Below are 19626 nucleotides of genomic sequence, written 5' to 3' on the forward strand. Positions count from 1 at the left end.
ATGACTGCCGCTGGTGGCGGTGGTGGCGTAACATTTCATTATGAATTCCACAAAGAATTATCTAAGTGTGGTACATGCGTCGGTGTTGTTTATCTTTGCAAGGATAAAGTTACCCATAAGTACGTAGAATGCAAGTTCATTAATAGAATGAGTTCTGCATATAACCCTGATTCCATCAAGCGTGGGATTCAGATTATGATTGAGTTAACTGAATGTTGTGGGTTTGAAAGATTTTATGTCGATGACGAGCATGTTGATTTAATAATGGAGTATTGTCCTGGTTCCGATCTTTACAACCGATTAATGGAAATTACATGGTTCATGGAGAGTAACGCTAAGATTATTTTCAAGCAGCTGATGGGAGTAGTCGAGTCATGTCATGATATAGGTGTTGTGCATCGAGATATCAAACTGGAAAATATTTTTTTGGTCACGGAAGAAAATGATCAATGTCCAGATATTAGGTTAGGGGACTTTGGTCTTGCGACATATATTAAACCGGGAGAAAAGCTGCATAAGGCTTGTGGGAGTTTATATTGCATAGCTCCTGAGATGCTAGATCGGAATCCTGTTTACAACCAGGCAGTGGACGTGTGGAGTGCAGGTGTTGTTCTTTTTATTTTCTTAGTGGAAGTCCGCCGTTTGATGGAGAGACCGATTCATATATAATAAATAATATCAAGGATGGTGCTTTTTGTTTCGATGTTTTTGAATGGGTCAATATATCTGAGTTATCTAAAGATCTGATCAATGGAATGCTCTATAAAGATCCTGCAAAGTGACTCACTGCAACTAAGGTATTGAATCACCCTTGGATGAAGTAGTCAGCACACAAGCAACAAACAAAGTCCCCAACAATTTAATGCAATTAAGGCAAGTCTAATAGTTTTTATATTATGTTCTCATCAATTTTTTCAGTGGGAATATAGGTTTTTTCATTAAGGTTTCGGCACTGACATAAAAATTATGGTATTAGAACCCTATGTACAGTATGATCAGAAATAAAGTTTATATTAAAATTTCAGTTTACTCTGATGTTTCGTCAAAATAATTAATGAAACAAGTTCCAGATATGACGCCGATTAAATCAAGCGTGATATTAAGATTATGAATGAGTTAACACATCCTAATGTTGTGGGTTTGAAAGAATTTTATGCCGATAAAGAACATGTTGATATAATAATGAAGTATATTTTCATGGTCTCGACCTTTTCGATCAATTGATGAATATTTAAAAGTTCACATAGAGTAGCGTTAAGATTCTTTTCAAGAAGCTGATGAAAGTAGTCAAGTCATGTCACGAAAAAGGTATTGTGTATCGAGATATCAAACTGGAAAACATTTTCTTAGCCACGTAAGATGACCAATGTCCAAATATTAGGTTAGGGTACTTGGGTTTGGCGACATATATTAAAAGAGGAGAAAAGCTGCATAAGCCTTGTGGGAGTTTATATTACTTAGCTCGTGAGTTGCTGGATCAGAATCATGTTTACGACCAGACAGTGGACGTGTGGAGTGCATGTGTTGTTCTTTTTACTCTTCTTAGTAGGAATCCGCATTTTAATGGACGAACCAATTCGCATATAATAAAGAATATCAAGGATGGTTCTTTCTGTTTCGATTTTTTTGGTTGGGTCAATATATCTGAGTTAGCTAAAGATATGGTCAGTAGAATGCTCCATAAACTGAGTTAACTCGGTTGTATACAGTTTTTTTTTCTTTTAATGGTTAAAGTTTTTTTTGCAAAACTATAACCCTTTTTTATCCCCGCAAATCTCCCCAGGAGGTTTTTATTGATAAAAAAAAAAGAAGAGAAGGACTAGGACGAAACCTCGAAACAAATATAAGCAAGAAAAAAGAAGAATAAAAGGGCATAAAAGACACGTTACAATTATCTAAAATGATAAGCAGACAGACTCGATTTTTTTTACCCAAAGTAGCTCTAATAAATTGAGGTGGATCATTCCACCATTGAGAACCGGTTGAAGCTCCCCATTTAGCCAAAAGATCAGCCACAGGGTTGCCTTCCCTATATATATGAGAATATCTGAACTGAATAGACGACAAAAATCTCAAGCAATTTTCTCAGTGCACCGCTAATATCCAAGACACCAAAGACGGATCAAATAATGCTCTAATGACGTGCATCGAATCATATTTGAACCACATACGAGTCATCCTTCTAGTTGGAACAATCCTAAAAGCGTATATGGCTCCTCAAAATTCAGCAGAAACTGAATTATCAACACCAATGGCTTGCACCAAGCAACCAACAACCAAGATATTACTATTTCTAAAGACAACCCCGCAACCAGCTTGTCCCGGGTTTTCTAAAGAACAACCATCGGCATTGATCTTAAACCACCCATATAACGGAGGTTGCCATGTTACCTCAGTGATCTTCGGAGCTCTAGCCATTCTTCCTTCGATCTTAAAAAATCCCAAAATACCAAGGTCAGACATTGCATTGTACATGTGTCCACTGCCTAACCTCCCAAACTCGCTGATGTGTAATTTGAGTTTAGTCGTTGCTTGCTGGATAGGGGCAGATTCTCTATCGAAACGAATTCTATTCCTTAAAAGATTGCCATTCATAAAAGATTCTTTATCGACCAAATCAACCAAACGCAGGTTGCCATTCATAAAAGATTCTTAATCTGCGAGATACCATAAATGATACCAAATAACTCTTGAATAGAGGTAGCAGTTAAGCAGATGTTAAAGATGCTCCCTAACCAGTTCCACAACGCTGTGACATAAGAGCATTCGAAGAATAGATGCGGTTGTATACAAATCCATTATGATTTATTGAATTAAATTTGTATACTTCAACGAGACTTACAAAATCGGTATCTCCTTGTTAAATCGGTTGTATACAAATATTGAAGACGACGATGGATTCGTTATGCGCTCTAGTTAACCACAGTTAACAACAAAATCGGTCTCACCGGATTAACTCAGTTAGGAAAAATCTACGGTTAACAAAATCTGTCTCCCCGAGTTAAATCAGTTGTACAGAGCCAGGTACTCTTTCTAAGGGAAATTCCTATGGAGATGAAAAAAAAAAAAAATTGTTCACGTGGATGAACAAACACGTTTTTGAACTATGGGAAACCAGAGTAAAATGAACAGATTTGAGTTTTCTAGAATCCCTTATTATTTATTTTTAATATGAAATATTTTTTAGGAGTAAAATATTATATTTATGTGATATAAAAAAGAATAAAATGAGATAAAATAGAGCCGTGGGCGGTCGGGGAAGATCTTCCCGCGGATTCATTTGGTCAACAGACCAATTGGCGTGGGCATGCCTATTGAGGAGGGGGATAATACAAACAAAACACCTAATAGCTAACACAGAAGCGTTTGCAGTCCAACGGTTAGGATAGTTTCCTTTAGACCCGGATTCGACTCCCTGCAGACGCAATTATATTTTCTTAACGACTTTTTGTCAGGGACGTTGAAGTTTTGACTCCAGCACAATATTTTTTTAACGACTTTTTGTCAGGGAAGTTGAAGTTTTGACTCCAGCACAATTTCAACGTAGCTTTTCGATCTCAAGGTAATTTTTGGTGTCGCCAAGAAATCCCACAGCCATTTTTTTTCTTTGATAGGAAGGTTGAATATATATTAATTAAGCAATATAATATAGAAGTTTTATAATTTCATTTTTTCCAAAAACATTTGAAAGGATACTTTTTTTATGGACTTGTTGTTGCATATGTTCCGACATATGATGTAGTCTTCTGATTCTTGCTTCCTTTGCTATTGTATCCGCTGCTGCTTTATGGACTCTGTTGATAAATTCAACCCTGACTTGTGGTAGTTTGTCCAGAATGGATTTAGTTTCTTCTATAGTATTTTCTGCCACCCAGTCCGCTGCTGTAACTTTTTTATTGTGACAATCTGATAGAATTTTACAATCCGTGGTGATAACTACAGAAGAGAGAATATAGTCTTCTAACCACTCTAGAGCCTTCAGAACTGATTTTTCTTCTGCATGTAACGCCGACGAAGCCCAGTCTGATCCTGCAGAGATATGCTTAAAGGCTTCATGTTCTACTGAGAAAAGAATGAAAGCATAGCTCATGGATATATTGTCCTTGTTGAAAGAAGCATCAGTAAAGATTATCCAATCTGAGTTGAAGTTGTTCCATCTAGCAGAAAGAAGTTTCCTGTTTTTACTAGTCATCTGTATGCTTTCTTTATTGATCGGATGGGCTTGTATAAAATTCTTGATTTGTTGTATCAGTATGTATGGATCTGGGTTCGTATTCCTGAAAGTTACCTCGCATCTATACTTCCACAGAAACCAAGTAGTCGTTGCTATCTGATCACAAATTCTTGAGAATTTAGCATATGTAATCCAGTTTTCAACCCAACTAACAATAGAGTATGTAATGATTTGAGAATTTACTATATTCAGGTCGCACCCAAACCAGATTGCTCTTGCAAAGGGGCATTTTCTGATTAAATGGTCTTCTGTTTCTGCTTTTTGATTTTTGCACATGGGGCACTCTGAGGAGATCTCTGGATTGTGGGCTGCTAGTCTATTATTTGTAGGTAGTGCCTTTTGGATTAGTTTCCATATAAATAGTCGTATCCTAGGGATTGACTTTAAATTCCAAAGATTTTTCCAAGGTAAAACAATTTTTTCTTCATCTGAATTGTTCTGACTGATAATATAGTTGTATATATTTTTCACCGAGAATGCTCCTGAGCTATGGTGTTCCCATCGGATTCTGTCCTTATAGTCTTTATTCGGAGTGATCACTAATATTTTTTTCTTTTATCTCTGGTAAAAAATAATTATTTAATTTTCCAATGTCCCAGTCACCTTCAGAATTTAGCAGTCATGGACTTTTTGAGGTAACGAATCCTCCATATTACTTGGTTGAACTATCGAGTTTGTACCTGGGATCCATTTGTCCTCCCATATTTTTGTATTTGTCCCATCTTTGACTTGCCAAATGTAGTTTCCTTTTATTATATTGAGGCCCTTTTGAATGCTGGTCCAAATCCATGAGAGTTCGTAATTTCTCGTCGATTGAAATGGATTCGATCCATGAAAGTACTTCGCTTCAAGTAATTTAACACATAGTTTATCCTTTTCTGCCATGACTCTGCTTGCTAACTTCGTTAAAAGAGCAATATTGAAATTATGTGGATTATTTATTCCTAATCCACCTTGCGATTTTGGTTTGCACATGCCTTTCCACGCTTTTATATAATCCCCTTTTGCTTTTGACTTATCTTTATTCCACCAGAAGTCTCTCTGAATTTTATCCAGTTTGTCTAAAGTATCTTTCGGGAGGGAAAGCATCTGCATTTGATACGCTGGGTAGGACCGAAGAATCGATTGTATTAAAACAGTCCTACCCGCTTGTGAGAGCAACTTAGATTTCCACCCTTGCAGAGTATTATAGTAACGCTTAAGAAGAGGTTCAAAATTCTCTTTTCTATTTTTGTCGAAAAAAAGAGGAGTGCCAAGATACTTATCTTGTTTAGTCAACAAAGGGACTTTAAGGATTTTCGCAATTATCTTAGCGTGTTTTGGGTGGATTTTTGGGCTAAAATAAATCCCGGATTTTTTTAGATTCACCATTTGACCCGTAATTTCCCCAAAATGATTTAGAATGTCTAAGATATTTTTTGCTTCCCCTAAATCTGCTTTGGTGAAGAGAAAACAGTCATCAGCGAAAAAAGATGGGATATAGCAGGGGCGTGTTTGTTTATTTTAATTCCTGAAATTCTTTTCTCAATTGTCGCTTTTTCAAGAAGCCTAGAGAGGACTTCCATGCAGATTAGGAATAGATAAGGAGATAGGGGTCTCCTTGTCGTAGACCCCGAGAGGTGGAGAAATTTGGCCCCGGAGAACCGTTAAGAAGAACGGAGTAGGAAGTTGTGGATATGCATTGTGAGATTAAGTTAACCCAGCAATCACTAAACCCGAACGAAGATAGAGCCTTTTTTATAAAACGGGGGAAGTATCACTTTTCGGAAACGGGGCGAAAGTATCACTTTTCTGAAACGGGGAGAAAGTATCACTTTTTATGAAACAGAACGAAAGTATCACTTTTTCTGAGACGGAGTAAAGTATCACTTTTCTGAAACGGGGCAAAAGTATCACTTTTCTGAAACGGGACGAAAGTATCACTTTTTCTGAAACGGGGAGTGATAGACGCATTTATGTGTCTAATTTATCCTCAATGTTTCGTATTGTTGGTACTTGTTTTCGTCCTTATTATGGTGTTTTGTGTATTTTTAGGTAGTTTTGGAAAATAAATATTGTTGGAAAAATCGACTCGAAAAATCACTCGGAACACCCCCGGAGGACACTTGCTATATGGAGCCCAGATTTGGTTAAGGGGCACCTCAATTACTAAGGGGAACCCCAAAAAGGCAGCTTCTATTCGCACCCCACAGCTGGTTAGGGGGACACCATCTTCTTCATTTGAAACTTAAAAATTGGCGGGAAAAATGTGGCAGCTCTCTGAGAATGTTTCGATCGAAATTTGAAGATGTTCTAGGTGGACTAAAGGGCTGAAACTTCATGGGTAGTTGTGATATGTCATAAAAGAGTTGGTATGAGTGTTTGTTTCGATCAAATTTGGCTGGAAAATCCGTGACCAGGAATCAGGGCAGCCCGTGCATGAGAAGAATAGTTCACGGGTTTTGGAGGATTTATGTGTGTTCTGCTCGTGTATGATGACTCTAGAAACACTCTGGACCGTGAAGAAGATAAATGAGGAGATTTTGAAGCTGTAGAAACACGTGAGAAGCTAAAACAGGGAAGAAAATATTCCTAGAATATTTTTCTTCACTGCCGAGTTTAATGAAAATTTATGAGAGTTATGGCGTGATATTTTGCTGCTGTTGAGTATATATAGGGTGAGGGGATCATAGAGAAGGGAGACGGAGAGATTGGGAGAGAAAAAGAGCACCACAGAGCGAAAATCAAATTTGCAGAGCTGCCATTTCTGCTGCTGTAAAACTGAAGAACACGAAGAACGGACCTGCACCAGTAGTCGTTTTTGAACAGTGACAACAACTCATTCTGTGGGTCACAGTTTACAGGCAGACTTAAAAACGCAACAACAACAGTAGGGCTCTTTGTAACGGTTTTTGCAACAGTTATAAGCGTTGCAAACCCGATTTTTATTATAATTCTCCCTTATTCATCATTTGTAACCCTTTGAGCATAAATGAAATCAACTTTTGAGCGTGTTTCCAACATGATGAGCGGTTAATTCTCTCGTAACCAAGGGAATGGATGAAGCTATTAACACATGAACAATGGGTAACTATTTCATTTTCTCTAATATTTAATTATAATTCACTCAATCACTGCTTTTGCGGAGCTTTAAAAGTTTACATAATTTTCTTCATTAGTTGTGATTCAATTAGATAGGTTATGCTTTGGTTAGATAATCTATGCTTAGGGGATACAATTAATTTTTGAGAATATGTCTGATTATTTGTGGATTAAGAAATAAAGGATTAAAAGGATAATTAGAGTTATGAAATATTTGAAATCATTCATGTGTAATAGTGGATTCTAGTGTCTTGGTTATTTTCCAATCATTTGAAATCAATTTTGAGTTAGGTTTTCTATATTTTTAAGTTCTATTAAGTCTAGAATTCATTGCCTTCACAAGCCTCAACAAACTCTTTACTACAACATCATTGAAAATATCATCAGGGCGAAAGTATCACTTTTTCTGAAACAGAGCGAAAGTATCATTTTTTATGAAACGGGGGAAGTATCACTTTTCAAAAACTGGGCGAAAGTATCACTTTTCTGAAACGGGGAGAAAGTATCATTTTTTCTGAAACGGGACGAAAGTATCACTTTTTCTGAAACGGACGCGAAAGTATCACTTTTTCTGAAACGGAGCGAAAGTATCACTTTTTCTGAAACGGGGGGAAGTATCACTTTTTCTGAAACGGGCGAAAGTATCACTTTTTATGAAACGAAATGAAAGTATCACTTTTTCTGAAACAGGGGAAAGTATCACTTTTCTGAAACGGGGCGAAAGTATCACTTTTCTGAAACAGAAAAAAAATATCACTTTTTCTGAAACGGGACGAAAATATCACTTTTTCTGAAACGGAGCGAAAGTATAATATTTTTTCTCGTTGTATTTTGATTCATGCATCCACTAATTTGATTATGCCTCAGAAATAACATTCCGAGGATGTATCACGCGTTATGCGTCGTTTCGTTTTTTTTCTCCGTCGGCCCTCCCCATCGTGGCAGCGGTGTTCTAGTAGTAGCTAGTTCTCGAAAACAAATCTAACAAGAGGAAACTTATAACCATAATAAAAAGATTAAGATTATAATTAGCATACCTTTTTTCCGTAGTTCAAAACCTCTTCCGAGTCTGTAAACCTCTTCTTTTCCTTCTACCCGTAGAAAACAAATAATAGGGGTGTGTGGGTTGGCCTGTCTAGTATTTATATATAGGCTACACACTACACAGATACTTAATGAACAAGTATCTACTTTCCGAAGTTTCAAATACTTTGTCTAGTGTGAAACTATAATTTGACTAGGAAAACTACTAATAAGTCTATTATATAAATAGGATGAGAGAGCTAAGTTAAAAAATAATAATTCTGTATAAGCTTGTGAGGCGTGAGAGACACATACAAAGAGGGAGGAATAAAGAAGAGAAGACATCGAGGTTGTTTGGTTAACAATGAATGCTTCTGTTGGTGGTGGTTTAAAGTCTCGGTATGAAACTGAAAAAGAACTAGCCAAGTGTGGTAGAGACACGGGCGCTGTTTATCCGTGCAAGGATAAAGTTACCAATGAGTATGTAGCATGCAAGTCAATTAATAGAATGAGTTATACATATAACCCTGATTTCATCAAGCGTGAGATTATGATTATGAATGAGTTAACACATCCAAACGTTGTGAGTTTAAAAAGTGTTTATGTCGATGACGACCATGTTGATTTAATAATGGAGAATTGTTCTGGTTCCGATCTTCATAATCGATTAACGGAAATTACGAGGTTTACGGAGAGTAACGCGAAGTTTTTTTTCAAGCAGTTGATGGGAGTAGTCGAGTCATGTCACGAGAGAGGTATTGTGCATCGAGATATCAAACTCGAAAATATTTTCTTGGCCACCACGGAAGAAGAAGATGATCAATGTCTAGATATTAGCTAGGTTAGGGGATTTCGGTTTGGCAACATATATTAAACCTGGAGAAAAGTTGCATAAGGCTTGTGGGAGTTTATATTACGTAGCTCTTGAGATGCCGGATCAGGATCCTGTTTACGACCAGGCAGTGGACGTGTGGAGTCCAGGTGTTGTTCTTTTTTGTCTTCTTAGTGGAAGTCCGCCGTTTTATGGAGAGACCAATGCGGATATAATAGAGAATATTAAAGACGGTGGTTTCTATTATGATCGTTGTCTTTGGATCAATATATCTGAGTTAGCTAAAGATCTGGTCAGTGGAATGTTATGTAAAGATCCTGCAAAGCGGCTCACTGCAACTGAGGTATTGAATCATCCTTGGATGAAGTAATCAGCCCACAAGGAACAGATCCCCAACAATGTAATGCAACAAGTCCAATAGTTTTTATATCCATGTTCTCATCAATTTTTTCAGTGGGAATATGGGTCTCTTTATTATGTTTTCGTTACTGACATAAAAATTACGGTACTAGACAGAACCTTACGTACTGTATGATCAGAAATAATGTCTATATTACAATTCCAGTTTTTTTGCAAGGATATAGTTTGTTTACTCTGATGTTTCGTCAAAATAATTAATCTCCATTGTGGTTTAAACTTGAGGAGCTAATTAAGAATGTTTGCAGATTTTGTTTCTTTTGAGTTCGAAATTTGAAGATTTAGTAGTAAGTCACAAGATTCTACTCCAACATTGCAGCTATAAAGACAAATTATACCAATTTTTTAGTTTGATCACTTACGCTCAACTCTCATCTGTTTTGAGTAGCTAGGACATCTATAACGGCACGAAACATAATAAATATTTCTTATTTTTTTTTGGATAGGAATTATGTATAGATTGTATGGTTGCATAAATATCAGAAGAGAATAGAGAAGAGACATGGACAGAAAATGAGTTCAGAAACAAGTTTGCCTGATTTAGCAAAATTTGCATGGTTAAACCAAGAACTCGTATATCAATAGATACTGTTATCGATAATTGGTGGCATAAAACAGATGTGGAGAGTTTAATTATGTGTTAGTCATGAACAGTTAATCGCTTGCGCTTCTTTTTTTACGATCCGGACAAAGATTACGCCATTTTTAACGCGCCATTGAGATCAAATCCTGAGAGCTGATGATGCAAGATCATTTTATTTGAAGAATCTTTACTTTCATTTATACTTGAATAACACGAAATATTTCTCTATTAGCTAGAAGAAGGAGGTTCCTCAAAATCTCGCTTGCTACATGATCGTAATGCATAATCTTAACATCAGTTATAGCTATCGATAAAGTGATTAAGTTGTGGGGTTCTTGGTAATCACCTTATCAGTGATCAGTTCTCTCAAATAATGCAACACTATGTTCAAAAAATTTATCATACGAAATGAACAAAAATGAATCAATAATATTAAGATTTGATTTCTCGTCGTCACTGTAACAGTACAATAACCTTGATGAGAAGTTGCCTTGCTTCTTCAGCTTTTGAATTCTGATGGAACGTAATTCTTGCAACTTCTCCACGATTAAAACCATCTCAAGCTGAAAATTTAAAAGAACCTTGTCAGTAATGGCTAATACTTAGCAGCAAAATAACACTATCCCTATCATGACGAGAAAAGCGCAAATTGGAATTAGCCAGATGAAGTGACCAATGACCATAGTTCCTTCTAAGTTCTAACACGGCAAAAGCATATGAAATCTTTTATTTGCACAAGATAGTTCTCAGAGCATACTTTAATATATAGAAACAATCCAATACCACTCACCTCAGATTCTAGTTTCTTTCTTTCCTCGTTAGCTTTAACTTTTGCTATTTCCTTCATATTTTCAACCTGCACATAATGCTTCAATATCACTGACATAGTTGACATGATTTAGAAAAAAGAGTTATACTTTTAAGAATATAGGCCTTACTCGGACCTGTTACAGTCCAAACTACCATGAGTATGTTGTATTGTATGTCATTTAGTGTTATTCTGCATAATTTACATCACATTCTTTCTCAAAAAAAAAAAAAAAAAAAAAAAAAAAAGATCGTGACTAACAAAAAGATAGGTTTTAAACATATTAAAAAGTTGACAGAATTTTACTACCTTGCGTCTAGCAATATCCTTGGCAATTTCTCTAGCCCTCCACTCATCAGCTTCTTGATCAGCCTGGTCGAACCTTTCACGCTCCTAACAGAAAAAATACAGCATATTAAACACTTCCCTCATTGTTTGACAAGCGAGCGAAAGTTCAGAAGAAAAGTAATCTGGTTCATAACTAAGACGTTATTCACAATTTCACCTTAGTTAGCTTTTCAGCGACTCGTTTCCTCTTTTTCTTCCTCCAACGTTTATTCCTATCGTATTTCTGTATCTTATTAGCCAATCGAACTGCCGCAGATTTCTCTTCCCACTGACTAGTTTGACTACTACAAATCCCCAAAGGTTCAATTTGACTTTTCAAATTCAAGAGCAAAGAGTTTGCAGCTTCAACAGACAACAATTCTTGCACCTCCAAATTTGTTGCTTTCTCTTTGATTACTTCAGAAATCTTAATAATGGACGAATCAAGGTTTGCATCATCTATCTCCCCAGCAGACTCGCTCCTTCCTTTACACAAAAGTATGGCCTCCAATTTTTTTTGCCCGTTGGATATTGCAAATAAATTCATTAGCAGGATAAGAAAAGGCATCACCGAACATTTTGTTACAAAGAAACATTTGTTAAAAAAGCATAACCAAATATACATACATTGCTTTAGCTAAATCAACAGTTTCTTCTAATTTCTTCATATGATTTTTTACATTCTCCGCCTTCCAAAACGAACTATTTAGTAACGGATCAGGTGTTACGACTGGGAACCAAGGTGGAGGTTCCCTAGGTGGTGGAAATCGCATTGAATTCATCCGCATAGGCTGCACTTCACTAACAGTATAAAACAACCTGTATCATTCACATTAGCAAAGATTAAACAACAGATTTATACTTGCAAAATCGAGTTCTAAGACACGGTTTTATTCACAATTAAAATAGCTTTAATACTTGATCATGAAAAGAATATTTTCTTCTCTTACGCATTTCCTCAAACATATAAAGAGCAATCATTATACCCCGCTTTTTACTTTCCACAAATTCGATAAGGTCCGAAAAATACTTAAAAGTTATAACCTATAAATCAAATAACGAAAATTCAGGAATCTAACGGAGTTACCTGATTGAATTCAGTAGAGGAGGTGTTTCAGTGACTGCAATTCATAGACACTACTATTCAGAGGGCGTTGCAGGTTTGCAGCTAGATCTGAGTCTGACTTTTGTTTGTGTTGGGCGCCTAAACTAGTTTTGCCCTTTCGGGTGAGTCTGATTTTTGTTTGTGTCTTGACTGTTAAGATTATTTACACTAGTCTAGACGCACGTGCGATGCGCCTGCCTTTCCGTTCATCGAATCTTTTATTCAATAAATCTTCAATTGAACACAAATAAAGTGTTTGTATGCGCGATGCGAGTGTCGTTCCGTTTGACCTGCAAAATATTTTTGTAAGCTTACATATATCCAAGGGACCAATGACATGATTGGTGAGGATTCAAATTAGTGTGAACCTGTTAATTACTCAAGCAGCTATAATGTTTAAATACAACTTCAAATCAAGACAAACTTAGCACAACTTTTATTCAAAATAATATTCTGCTTAAAAATTAACATCTACATTTCAGGACGTAACAGAAAATGCATCCGTCAATCTTTGGGTTTTCTACTCTTATCAAAAATAAGATTACTATAACATGTGACAGTCAGTATAGGTGCAGTGTTTTATTCATCCTCCACCAACAGAAAAAGGTAAATTCATAGTGATCGAAGAAGTTCAGGATCCCTGTGCATTCATTCTGCTATTAACATTTAGTGATCGAGTCGGCGAGTCTAAGAAACTGAATCTGGCTTTTTAACTTCGTAGCTTCCATCTGATTGGTGTGGTAACTTCTCTCATTCAGACAAAATAAGTTAAAGACAAGTTATCCCTACCAGCTGACATTTTTCAGAGAATTTATATCTTCTAAGGCAAGGGTATGAATGAGTTAACGACTTCCAAAAGAGCCATCAAGGAGACGACACGGGATTAGAATCAAAATATTTCATTGTTACATACCTTTGAAAGTTCTGAAAGACTCGGTCTGAATTCCCTGTAGTTACCTTATGTCATTATCTATGTTGAGCCAACAGCTATGTATCCGTCACCTGATTCACCTCTGACAACTTATTTTAGCTTGGTGAAGATTATAACAGTAAAATTCTTAAATCACGGTTGAGCTGTGAACTGAAACGTGTCCACATTTTCAACAAAGGTTTATTTTGGTTTCCTCCTGATTTATTAAGGTTTAGGCTTTTTATATTTCTATGTTAGCATCCTTACTTGTCAAAAGTTTTTATTGCATTAACAGTTCAAAGAACAGTGGAAATAACAAAGTTAAGAACTCTTGAAACTTAGCTTTAAAAGCCTCTGTTATTCCACACTTATTAGCTAAGAACATAAATTTAGTGGCACTGGTACTACAGGCCATTTACAAAGCGGTATACTGTCTAATAGTTATAAGTTAAAATTTCTGCTAAAAACGTACAGTCAAAATCTCATTATATAGGTAGTTTCAGCCGGACATTCTAAAGTTGTTTCAAACTAAATGATCCCTCAAATCTCAAAAGTTCAGCATGTTTCCACTTACAGGGAAAAATTGAATTGAGCCCTACATATAGTATACCTCCCTCTATCTAGTGGATTGGGGAAGAATTAAGATAGCAAATCAAAGACGACCAACACAATCCTTACCTCAAACCTGGCAGTTCCAAGTTCCAGCTTCGCTTCCCAAGTACATCAGGCTCTGTAAATAGACAGAAGTAAGCTAATTAAATTCAAGTGTTCAAGGAAATAAACCTATTAAAAAGAATAATAATCTGTTTGACATTTCCACAAACAGCAAAAGCTCATAAACTTAGTAATAGCTGTGAGATGAGAAGATAAAATTACATGCAACATTTTTCATACCAAAACTTTAGAGGAACCAATATCCAATTAGCATGTAAATTAGGCTGTGAGAAACCAAATTTTGATGGAAAATTTATTTACATGCAAGCTGAATGTCCGGAAGCTCGCGGCATGCCATGTACCGCCGGGTCCGAAGGAGTTAATCCTAGTAATTTATGAGACTACATGTCTACAAAACTCTCCTATGTAAGCCTACTGATTTTCCCACTCTTTGGGACTATTTATACGGCAAACTCATTAGCCAAAACCGTGCACAACACTTGCACACGCATGGAACAGCCAAGTGTCCCATCGGGTAGTTTCCATAACCGCCAGCTTGCTTTTCAACTGTCACCTTCTGTGTTGTCAAGCCAAATGATGCCACATCTGTTCTTGGTGGTTATGAACACTCTAATATGGTTATAACCAGACTTTATAACCGTTCCAACTTGTCTTGCTTTATTGGCATGTTCGCAAAGCCAATAACCAACTTATAACTGTCACTTGAGCCGTATCGCACCACTGTTGTGCTTTACTGAAATTCTACCTCGCTCCAATGCTCAGCCACCTTGGCCCTGCATGCTTATCACTATAAGCTGATGCACGAACAATCCTTGTGCTTCAATTATCGAGGCTGACTCCTTAAGCTCACTCTGGTTGCTTATGCGTCATATGCTTCACTTAGCCAATTTGCTTGACAATAGTAATGCCACTCTTGTATTACTAGCTTGTTTGCATTGTTCAAGCTTTGGCCATCCTTGAACTAATGCCATAGACCAACTCCTGGCCTATTCTTCACTCTTGCATCATCCTCGAGTTTGGGCCAACTGAATTCCACGGATATGCATCGATGCCAACATCACATGTTGCATCTGTCAACTTTGGCCTCGTCTTGCCTTTCCTTCAATGAAGCTTCATTGTGTCGGCCAATAAGCTTCATTACTTAGCTAATGTACTTTACAGTGTAGCGCCACCTTTGCGCTTCACTGGCCCTGCAGGGTTCCACTATCTTAGTGCTTGACAGTCTATACCGTATACCGCTATTATGGCTTGCGTTGCGCTATTATGGCTTCGCATTGCGCCATTACGGCAGAGTCCTGACTTGGCCTGCAACACTGTAATGCGCAATCATTGTGCGACACTTGCAGCCATGTCATACTAGCCTACTAGCGAGCCTCATGAGGAACCATGCCAAGGAAGCCGAAGCGGATAGGGGGTTGTGATTATGTCGCAAGGGGGGCAAGGTAACTCTACCTTCCATGTCCAACTGTGTAATGTTACGTCATCGGGGACTCGAACCTGCGACCTCCTTGAACGCATGAAACCTCTGTTCAACGGGGATGACCAGCTGAGCTAGGTGGCTCGTTATATAGTTAATGATATTTAAGTAATTTAATTAGTTTTGGATTAGTTTCTTAATGAAATTGAAGGGTATTTAAATAATTTAATCTTATTAAAGGGTAACCTACTAATATTATCATGGCTAGGACACCCTTTATGACTATATGGCATACCCTAGATGATATCATCTCATTTAATATGCCTCAAAACATTTCAGTACTACTCAAAACAGGTTTGCCTTGTTATAAAAACCTCCGGCCCAACCATTTACTTCCCAAAAATGCATTTAACCGGGCCTTGTTTGTTCGTTAATTTCAATTGTTGTTATTAGGTCTCAACTGAGATATGGGCGCTGATTCCTAGACAACACCTAAGAGATGTGACTCAATTGGACGGTCCAACCTTTGATCATTAACCATTACCACAATTCATGGCTAGAAAAATCAACATTGCTGATGGGATGCATGAGAGAACATGGCTCATAAAACTATCTTATTTAAGGGCAACATTGTTCTTCGTTTCATATAAGAAAAGAAGGCTATTATTAGGACGTCACATTTGATTAGAGGGGCGTTATCTAATAGAACAAAAACGGGTCACCCAGAAGTAATATCAAAAACCCCTTATCTCAAATAATTTTGTAATGACCGAACAACCTTTTAGTTAATTTTAATTTTATTAGATAATAATTAATTTTACGGTTGGAATCAATCCAAACCTGGACGTAAAATCAATTTCTACGGTTGGAATTAAAAGGAACCTGGACGTAAAATTGAAATTTACGGCTAGGTTGACGAAAGGAAAATTCAGTAAACTAAACCTAGACGTAAAATTAAAAATTACGGTTGGAATTCAACTAAACCTAGACGTAATACAACATGCAAATCAAAGTTTACGGTTGAATTGAACTAAACATAGACGTAAGTTCTTCAAAAACTAAATTACGGTTGAAAAATCTAGTAACGTACCCAAACGTAACACTAGCAAAAAGTAACTAGAACCCTAATTTTACTTCGATTTCATTCAATCTAACCTATTTTAAGCACAAAAACAAGTAAATAAAAATGGGTATGTTCGATTATTACCTTACATACACCATGGGTTTGTTCGATGAAATGAATTCAAATGGATTTACGATGAAAAGGATGAAGAGAAAGAGGAGAGGAAGAAAAAGAGCAATTGAAATGTGAAGAATGAAGAATAGAAATTAGGTTTTGTTTCTGTTTTAATTTTAATTGAAGGATAGTTTGGACAGTTGCTATCGAATCAAAAGTACCCCATAACCAGATTTTTGGTCAGTAAATATCCAAACGAAGCCCCTCTATTAGATGGTGACGCCCCAATAATAGCCTTCTAAGAAAAACATCTCCGCTGCATTGCTCCAACTCCTAGTGCCTAGCCAAATAAAACACACAAATAAAGATGGGACGCAATTAAATTTAATTTTTTTTTCTGCAACTGACAAAACCTGCTTGTATATGGTTTAGTGAGAAATATCAAAAGACAAAGCTACTTGAAAGGCCGCATTACCTGTCGACGGTGACCAAGTGCATTCATCCTAGGTCATTATATAAATATATTCGAGTAAAAAAGAAGAGCGGAAAAGAACATGACAAAATCTTGGAAAATGCTAGTGAAAATAATTTTAAAAGATCACTTTTACATGGGTAAGAGGTTTGTGAATGCACAACGTAAAAGAAGATCCAGAGCAAAGTTGTGACAATGGCAATTTAAATTTTGATTAACTGATTAGTTTAATGGTACTTTTAAAGTTTGTTAGGTTAATATGCACAACAAATATGACAAATTTGGCATGTATAGTGTTCCATGCACAGCATTTAGAACTGTGGTTTCAGAAATAATTATTAAGTGAATGTCTCGGCAATAATTATTGGTTTAGTAGTTACTAAATTATTCATTTAAATGTTGAAAAGAAGATTAACATCAAATCGCATGTGCCCCATGCAAACTTTACGAAATTAAAGATTTTGAGTGGTTAGCACACTATGTGTCATCCTCAATCTCAAGATCATAGCTTTTTTCTTGATTTTGGTGGTTGGGTTGAGTAAGAAAAGCTGGAACCCAATTGAAAAATTGACCTAATTGGGATGAGCTTCTTATTAAGATGTTTCAATTAACCTAATTGGGATGAGCTTCTTATTAAGATGCTTGGTTAACAATAACATTAAGTTAGAACAATAATCCAATAGTTGGTTATGTTGTTGTTAGATTGGAATTATTCGTACCAAGAAAAGACAACAATTTGTCAAGTTTATTACCCTGTTGGTTGAAGATAGCGCATTTGACAGCAGTAATGACCTGATCAATGCTTCTTTGGAACACAAGTTTTATTGGTTATTATTTCAGACTGAGATTATCATTGGACCTCTTGAACACTTACTAATATAGAAGCAAACATGTGGCAACACAATACCAAATAAAGTGTGTGCTTTTCATGTTTTTATTGCTAAACACTAACTCTAGTGGATTTATTAGATGTAAAATTCAAACCTACACCTAGGTGACACTTTAAAGTGATCTTAGTTAATGTACCTCTAATGACTAATTAGCTAGTGGAAGGAATCAACTTACAAATCTCCTTTACATGAGCTTGTTTGTACAATGGGTGTGCAAAAGGCATTTGGTAGGTAAACGGGGTATTTTGGTTTCTGTCCATGTCTCATACTTCTTTTAACATCTAAAGAGAAAATTTTAACCAAAAAAGACATGTCCCAGCTGACTCAAATACTCAATAGGCATTTCCATTGTCTATGCTTTAGGTATGTATAGTCCAATCGACCAAAGTATATTAAAAAATCTGATTTGCATGACTTTGATTGCATGGAAAGCACAGTTTTTCTTTTCTTTTTTGAACTGTGGAAAGCATAGCATTGCGCACCGCAAAAGCACCACCAAAGAAAGAAAGAGGCTGAAAGACCATTTTAAGATAGTGGAATCCGAATCCATTTTTGGACCCACCAAAAATCTGCATTGCGATTTTGTAGTTTTGCAATATAACATTAGGTCGACATGGAAGAAACCTAGCTCAGCCCCTGATGATAATCCTAGACAGATGGAACTTCATTTGTACCAAATGCAACGTATCCAGTTAAAACATGGCCTCTGAAAGATCAACTTCTCTGCTGACAAGCTTGCTAAGAACGGAGTGAGCATAAACGAGTGTGTGACGGATATAACTCTAGATCAATTTTTTTTGGCCAAGTCTTGAATGGCTAAATGAATTATATTTTCGTTTTGGTTTGCCAGCTGCTGAATTAAGGCCAGTATTTTTTGTCTTTGCTCTGACTTACTCTTTTGAAGTGTGTTTGCGAACGTCTAATATCTTAACATACAGGGTAAACCCCAAGGGAGGCACACATGCTATTGCTGGTAAAAAGTGTAGGAAACGAAAAGACAATCGAAAAGAAACCATGAAAATAGCTTTATTGACTACATGCATGCTTGTCATCCCTTCGAGTGCAAGTAATTGGTAGATGGCCTATCTTAATTTTACGTTCACTTTCAAGACTGCAAACAATCTCTTTTTCCCCCTTTCACCTAAGCTTTTACTTTTTTGGGTTGTCAACATGAAAGTCTCGTAAACAAAAGTTGCCCTGTTGTAAAAGAAAAGTCTCACACTGCGCACTATGTATTGATGAGATTTGCATAGTGAACGCAAATTTCCTGATCGTTAAGTTTCCTTTTGAGAGCCATACTTTGTTCGCCAATATCTTAACGTGTTTATGTGACATTTCATTCAGATATTGGCAGTGCCACACCAAGGGCAAAGCTAGAAATCTTACTATGGGCAGACAAATTCTTGATATGGACGGGAAGTTAAACATAATTAGGTTTGAGAGTCAGCGGCGGGGGGCTGGGTGGACAGTTTCGAGCTGGCTCAGCCTGTATTATTACATATATTTTCTTCGAAAAACTCTTTAAAACATTTTTGAATCTAAACTGTGAATATTATTGATTTGTAGTTTTTCGAATCCATATTTGTATCTCAAAAACTTTCATGCCACTACTGTTCCAGTGGGCGGAGGAGATAATTGATTATCATGATTGTGTGCTAATTATTTCTCCTCTAAT

At 36.6% G+C, this 19626-nt stretch overlaps 3 protein-coding genes across 3 annotated transcripts; 2 read left to right on the forward strand and 1 right to left on the reverse strand.

The window, feature by feature from the left end:
• On the forward strand, positions 1 to 669 carry LOC113325296 (calcium-dependent protein kinase 29-like). The gene has a single exon (XM_026573494.1). The coding sequence runs from the start codon at positions 1 to 3 to the stop codon at positions 667 to 669; it is 669 nt and encodes a 222-aa protein (XP_026429279.1).
• An 8033-nt stretch (positions 670 to 8702) lies between these two features.
• Positions 8703 to 9705, forward strand: LOC113325297 (calcium-dependent protein kinase 29-like). Its single transcript, XM_026573495.1, has 3 exons — positions 8703 to 9093; positions 9260 to 9513; positions 9625 to 9705. Exons 1-3 carry the CDS (start codon positions 8703 to 8705, stop codon positions 9703 to 9705), a joined length of 726 nt encoding a protein of 241 aa, XP_026429280.1.
• Positions 9706 to 10381: 676 nt separating this feature from the next.
• LOC113323582 (U11/U12 small nuclear ribonucleoprotein 59 kDa protein-like) lies at positions 10382 to 14303 on the reverse strand. The gene is made up of 9 exons (XM_026571901.1): positions 14215 to 14303; positions 13999 to 14050; positions 13324 to 13423; positions 12393 to 12700; positions 11933 to 12124; positions 11484 to 11826; positions 11288 to 11371; positions 10961 to 11026; positions 10382 to 10733 (listed from the first exon to the last, which is right to left on the reverse strand). The coding sequence occupies exons 5-9, from the start codon at positions 12091 to 12093 to the stop codon at positions 10521 to 10523; spliced, it is 867 nt and encodes a 288-aa protein (XP_026427686.1). The 5' UTR covers positions 12094 to 12124; positions 12393 to 12700; positions 13324 to 13423; positions 13999 to 14050; positions 14215 to 14303; the 3' UTR covers positions 10382 to 10520.
• Positions 14304 to 19626: the final 5323 nt, after the last annotated feature.

The sequence above is a fragment of the Papaver somniferum genome, chromosome 11 (genome assembly GCF_003573695.1).
Source record: "Papaver somniferum cultivar HN1 chromosome 11, ASM357369v1, whole genome shotgun sequence".
NCBI classification, from domain to species: domain Eukaryota; kingdom Viridiplantae; phylum Streptophyta; class Magnoliopsida; order Ranunculales; family Papaveraceae; genus Papaver; species Papaver somniferum.